General features: G+C 44.8%; 1 protein-coding gene across 1 annotated transcript; it reads left to right on the top strand.

Moving 5' to 3' along the window:
- Nucleotides 1–3,908: 3,908 nt before the first annotated feature.
- On the top strand, nucleotides 3,909–4,863 carry LOC119335662 (cell wall protein DAN4-like). The gene has a single exon (XM_037607762.1). The coding sequence runs from the start codon at nucleotides 3,968–3,970 to the stop codon at nucleotides 4,640–4,642; it is 675 nt and encodes a 224-aa protein (XP_037463659.1). The 5' UTR covers nucleotides 3,909–3,967; the 3' UTR covers nucleotides 4,643–4,863.
- The last annotated feature ends 308 nt before the right edge of the window (nucleotides 4,864–5,171 follow it).

Here is a 5,171-nt window from a genome sequence, read left to right on the forward strand (position 1 = left end):
TTTCTCGAAGACATTCCCTCTCCTATATATATGGAGCCATTGCTGCAGGCTTCCTCAACCCAACCTGAGCAAAGTAAACACTATATCCACCTCAGCTCAGCTACCACTGGAGGAGAAGAATTATTAGAAAAGAAGCAGATCTTGTCATGGGCGAGCAAGCTGCAAAGGTTCTCCCAAAGAAGGTGAAGGCATCGTCAAGCAATACGCAGTTGACGAAGACAGCAGCCTTTAGGAGGAAGGCGCTCCTGCCTCAGAAGAAGCAGATGAAGCAGACGACGCCGTCTAAGAAGAACTAGCCTTGAAAAAGGTGACAACAGCCGCGCAGTGATCGACGTCCTCTGGCCAGGATGAAGTTATGTGTGTTTCTGTCGAGTAGGTCAGTTTGCGTTACAATAAGTTAATTTGTAAACTTGATTCGATCCAATCGCTCCTGTAGAATCCGCAGCTAGTTTGTCTGTAGGCCAGAAGCGTGCTGATTCACGTTGCGGCCAAGTGAAGTCATTTTTTCCTTGTGTTGTGTTATGAGGCGTGTTGGAGGTTATTGTCGGGAAGTTGAATAAAAAGAAAGAGACAGAAAAGAGATACATATAGGGTTAATACATCACAAAACATTATCTCTTCGGTGAATTGAGCGTAGCACAGTTTCTTATGTTCCTTGTGGTGGAAGCTATCCAACCGGGTTCAAGTCCTTGACTTGAGGAGGGTGTTTGCCCTTTTCCTGATATATTTCAGGGTATAACGACTTATTGTTTAGTTTTAAGCGACGAGCCCATTGGCAGCGATGCATATGGTGTGGCTTCGTCAATCTCATGACCTGTTGGTTCAATTTCTCAGAGGTGCTCATAAGGGACAGAGTGTGCGTGTGTGCATTCATAGGGGAGTGTACATTCATGTATGTGAACGTTTGCTGACTAAAAGAAAACCTTTAAGTTTCTTGTTTAAGCGTCATCGGTTATCTCTATTAGAGGGGTGCCTAATTAAGCATCTACCCTCTACATATATAAGCATATTAATGCATGAAGAAAAGTTGGTTTATTTCTCTAAGAACCTCTCCTATGCACCTTGCATTCAACAAGTCCTAAGATAGGCAAATTGAGTATCTTCTCGCACTCATCGTCACAGAATTCATTAGGCGGGGTCACCGAGTCTGAAAATGGGTTTCGCCCAGCTTTATATATATAGGCAAACCATCACATATGTACAACAAGTTCAAGGGCCAAACATAAAAATAAAGGTCCTCTTAGGGGAACATCACAATTATGTCCGAAAAGAAAAGAAAACTGGGGTACAAAGCTCCACAGAGCCGACGTAGCACCATCAAAGAAGCTACGTGAGAAGACACCCAGCCGCAATCAGCACCCTGATAATGGCGTCAAGACACCCCTTATCCCGCTGCCTCGAGTGCGAGGCCACCCCAGTTGCTGTACTAAACACCCAAATTGTACATACCTTATATACATGTCATGTATACATGATCGACCACACACGATTAGAATTGGTTTAGACAATCCAAGCTCAAGAACTAGTTGAACATCTTATACAATATACAACAACACAAGCACGTATGCGTACATCACCGATCTATATAACTCATGACGTAGATATGCATACGCATATGACTACACGTATGTACCTAAAACTTAATCAGTAACGCTAACTAATTCATTTGTTTAACGCTAGCTAATTCTGATGTGGTAGTAATAGTAGCATAATGAGGAGGAGAAAAAAAAAGAAGGCCAACGCGGCAATGACCACGACCATTAACCTAACCGCATTAATTTGTCAATAACAATCCTTCTAAAAAACAAATCAAGAGACTGACTGGTTCCTGCAATGTCACCAAACCATTATTTACCATGGGAGAAGCGTGTTGTACGGCCTATATAAATGCTGCCGTTGGTGCAGGTTCCCTCAACCCAACCAGAGCAAAGAAAACACCACATCAACCAAAAGAAGAAGAGAAGCAGATCGCGTCATGGGAAAGCCAGGTACAAAGTATCTCCCTCAGAAGGCGAAGGATAAGGTGAAGAAGGCACCGTCTGCTTCGTCTAAGAAGAAGAAGGTGGTGACCAAGACGAAACCCACAACCTCAAAGAAGAAGCAGACACTGCTGTCTAAGAAGAAGCCCAAAAATAAGTGAGACCAGCCACCCATCGAGCTGCTCGGAGATCCCCATTGATATTGGCCTGCATGAAGAAGTTAAGTGTTTTTCTGTCAAGTATTGTTAGATTAGGTTCAATAAGTCAAGTTGTAAACTCGATGATGAAGTGAGGTGTGTTTGTGTCAAGTAGGTTAGTTTAGGGTGCAATAAGTCAATTTGTAAACTCATTTCTATCTAGCCCATGGAGTCCACATAGCTAGTTTGCATGTAGGCCACAAGCGTGCTGGTTCACGGTGCGGCCGAGTAAAGTTTTTCTCTTGTGTTGTCAAGACGTGTGGCAGGTTAAAGTTTTTCTCTTGTGTTGTCAAGACGTGTAGCAGGTTGTGCGGTGACGATTAAAAAGAAAGGATGACATATATGTTCCCTGTGTCCATCCAATTTCTTTTCTATCATTTACTGTTAGAGAGCCTGCATTATTTGTGATCACCGTGGCGATTGTGTTGGCGGTTCGGTGACTGGAAGAGTCATGTGGCCAGCTGAGGGCGTGTGGAGTTTTGTCTCCGTCGGATCTTGCGGGGTTCGGTCGGTGCTGATCTTCGGTGGATCTATTTGGATCTGGTCTTTGTTCGCCTTTGTTTAGGTATTTACAGGTTTGATCCTTCTGATCTACGATTTTCTTCATCGACGATGGTTGCTACTCTGGTGTGATGGTCCTATGGGGCCTTAGCACAACGACCTTTCGACTGTCTACTACAACAAGGTTTGCCCGGCTCCGGTGAGGAAGGGATGACGACGGCGGCGCGCCTTTGGCTCGCTCTAGTGCTTATAGTCGTCGCTAGGTGGTCCATGAACATGGTTGTAATTTTTATTGCCTTTGTTGTTCTTTGTACTCCCATGATTGAAGATGAATAGATTGTATGTTTCTTGAAAAAAAATGTGGCCAGCTGAGTTCGAGTGCCAAATCAGAGGCTAGACTACGTAGTGGTTGTTTCGGAAAGAAAAAAAAATAGACTACGTAGTGGCAAGACTCCGGTGAATCTAACACCTACAGCGTCCCACCGATCGACAGAAGCTGGCACATGTTTCACATGCTTAACTTACTCCAATACTTGTGGCCATAGCAATGCAATGGTACCTCGAGGACCAAATTAATTAGGATAGGAAGAGCCGAGGAAGGCAACATTCTTTCTTGAATCTTGACATGGTCTAAGCCTACCTGCCTAATAAAGTATAAGTTGACTAATATATAGTTGACGACTCGTGGCATGCCCTATGCTCTTCGACCGAGCCACTGCTTGTTAACAAGGGACAAGATGGATCGCCACTTGTACTACTGCATGCATGCGGTATAGGTACACTTACAGCAAAGGAAACAACCATCCGTGATTGACCATCACTAACAGACCAAATTTCAACAATCATGACTTGTGCACAATCCCCGATCGAGTCGGCACGCAGATGGATCACCACATCATGTATGTTGTTTATAATTTTGTATGTAATTACAATTTATCCTTTACTCTATTAGTTGTCTATTTCCTAATCTCCCCCTAACGCTAATTCTGATGTATAAGAAAGGAAGACCGACGCGGCGACGACCATGACCATTGACCAACCGCATCCATCCATCCATCCGTCAATCAGTAACTAATGCATACATTCAATATGCATATCTACTTCCAACAAAACAAAAGAGACTGACCGGTCGAACATGCCAACAACCCATTATGCTCCTATATATACATTGCCATCAATGCAGGATTCCTCAACCCAACAGGAGCAAAGCAAAGCAAACACCACATCCACCTCACTCATCTCAGCTCACCTCATTTCGAAGAAGAAAAGAAAGAAGATCTAAATCGCGTCATGTTGCCAGGAAGGTTTCTTGGTCAGAAGAAGGCGAGGTCACCGGCGGGTCTGCCCACAACCCCAAGAACACCAACGCCGGCGACTACACCGTCATCAAGAACAGTGGCTCCGCTGGTGGCCTCAACAACTTCACCAAGGGTGGCTATACCTGCAGCCTCAAGATCGTCAACAAGGGTGGCTTCTTCCACCACGTCAAGAACATCAGCAACGTCGGCTCAACCCGCTAATTCAAGACCCGCTAACTCAAGACCGCCAACAACGGCAAATCCACAGGTGACCTCAAGAACTTCAACGACGGCAAATTCGTATGCGGCCTCAAGAACTTCAACAACTGCAAATCCGTATGCAACCTCAAGAACGTCAACGAAGACAAATCTGCCCGCAACCTCAAGAACGTCAACAACGGCAAATCCATACGCGGCCTCAAGAATGTCAGCAGCATCAGCAGCGGTGGCTCCTTCTGCGACCTCAAGAATGTCAACAAGAGTCGCTCCATCCACGACCTCCAGAACGTCAACTAGAGCAGCGATGGCCTCAAACCAGTCGACGACACTGCAGCCTGGTGCGCCGACCTCAAGAACGGCTAGGACGAGGGCCCCACCCTTGTCCGCAACGACAAGTCGTAGTCATGCCGCTCCCACACGTCCAACTGCTTCAAGCACACGCCGATGATCTCCATCCATGTACGTCGTCCATCTTCAATGAAGTTAAGTGCGTTGAGACCAGATTAGTTATGTTACAGTAAATTAATAAATTTGTAAACTCGATTGGCTCGAGCCCGTGACATGTAAGCCAGTAGTGTGCCAATTGGTGAATAGAGGGTCTACGGGCTTGGATGTAATTTATGTTATTTGTGTGGTTCTTTGTGCTGTAAAGAAATTGATGAATAAAATGGAGAATTTTCCAGCAATAAAAGAGAAGTGTGCCAGATCAGGCTGTGGCTATTTTTTTTTCCTGGTGTTATCGACTCATGTTTTTGGGTGACCAAATAAACTAAATGAGTCAGAAAAGACGTACACATGATTAATCTGCCAGATCTGGTTCATTCCAGTTTCTTGTGATATTCTTTAGCATTACCCCAAGGAGAAATAAGCAGAACGGCTTAGTGCACTAGTAATTGAGCAACCGGAAGACTCTAGCGATAGGTTGAGCGGTGTTCTTATGTTTAGCATATTAGTGGAGCAAATTAAATAAGGAAGAG

Source organism: Triticum dicoccoides, chromosome 7B (assembly GCF_002162155.2).
Source record: "Triticum dicoccoides isolate Atlit2015 ecotype Zavitan chromosome 7B, WEW_v2.0, whole genome shotgun sequence".
Taxonomy (NCBI): domain Eukaryota; kingdom Viridiplantae; phylum Streptophyta; class Magnoliopsida; order Poales; family Poaceae; genus Triticum; species Triticum dicoccoides.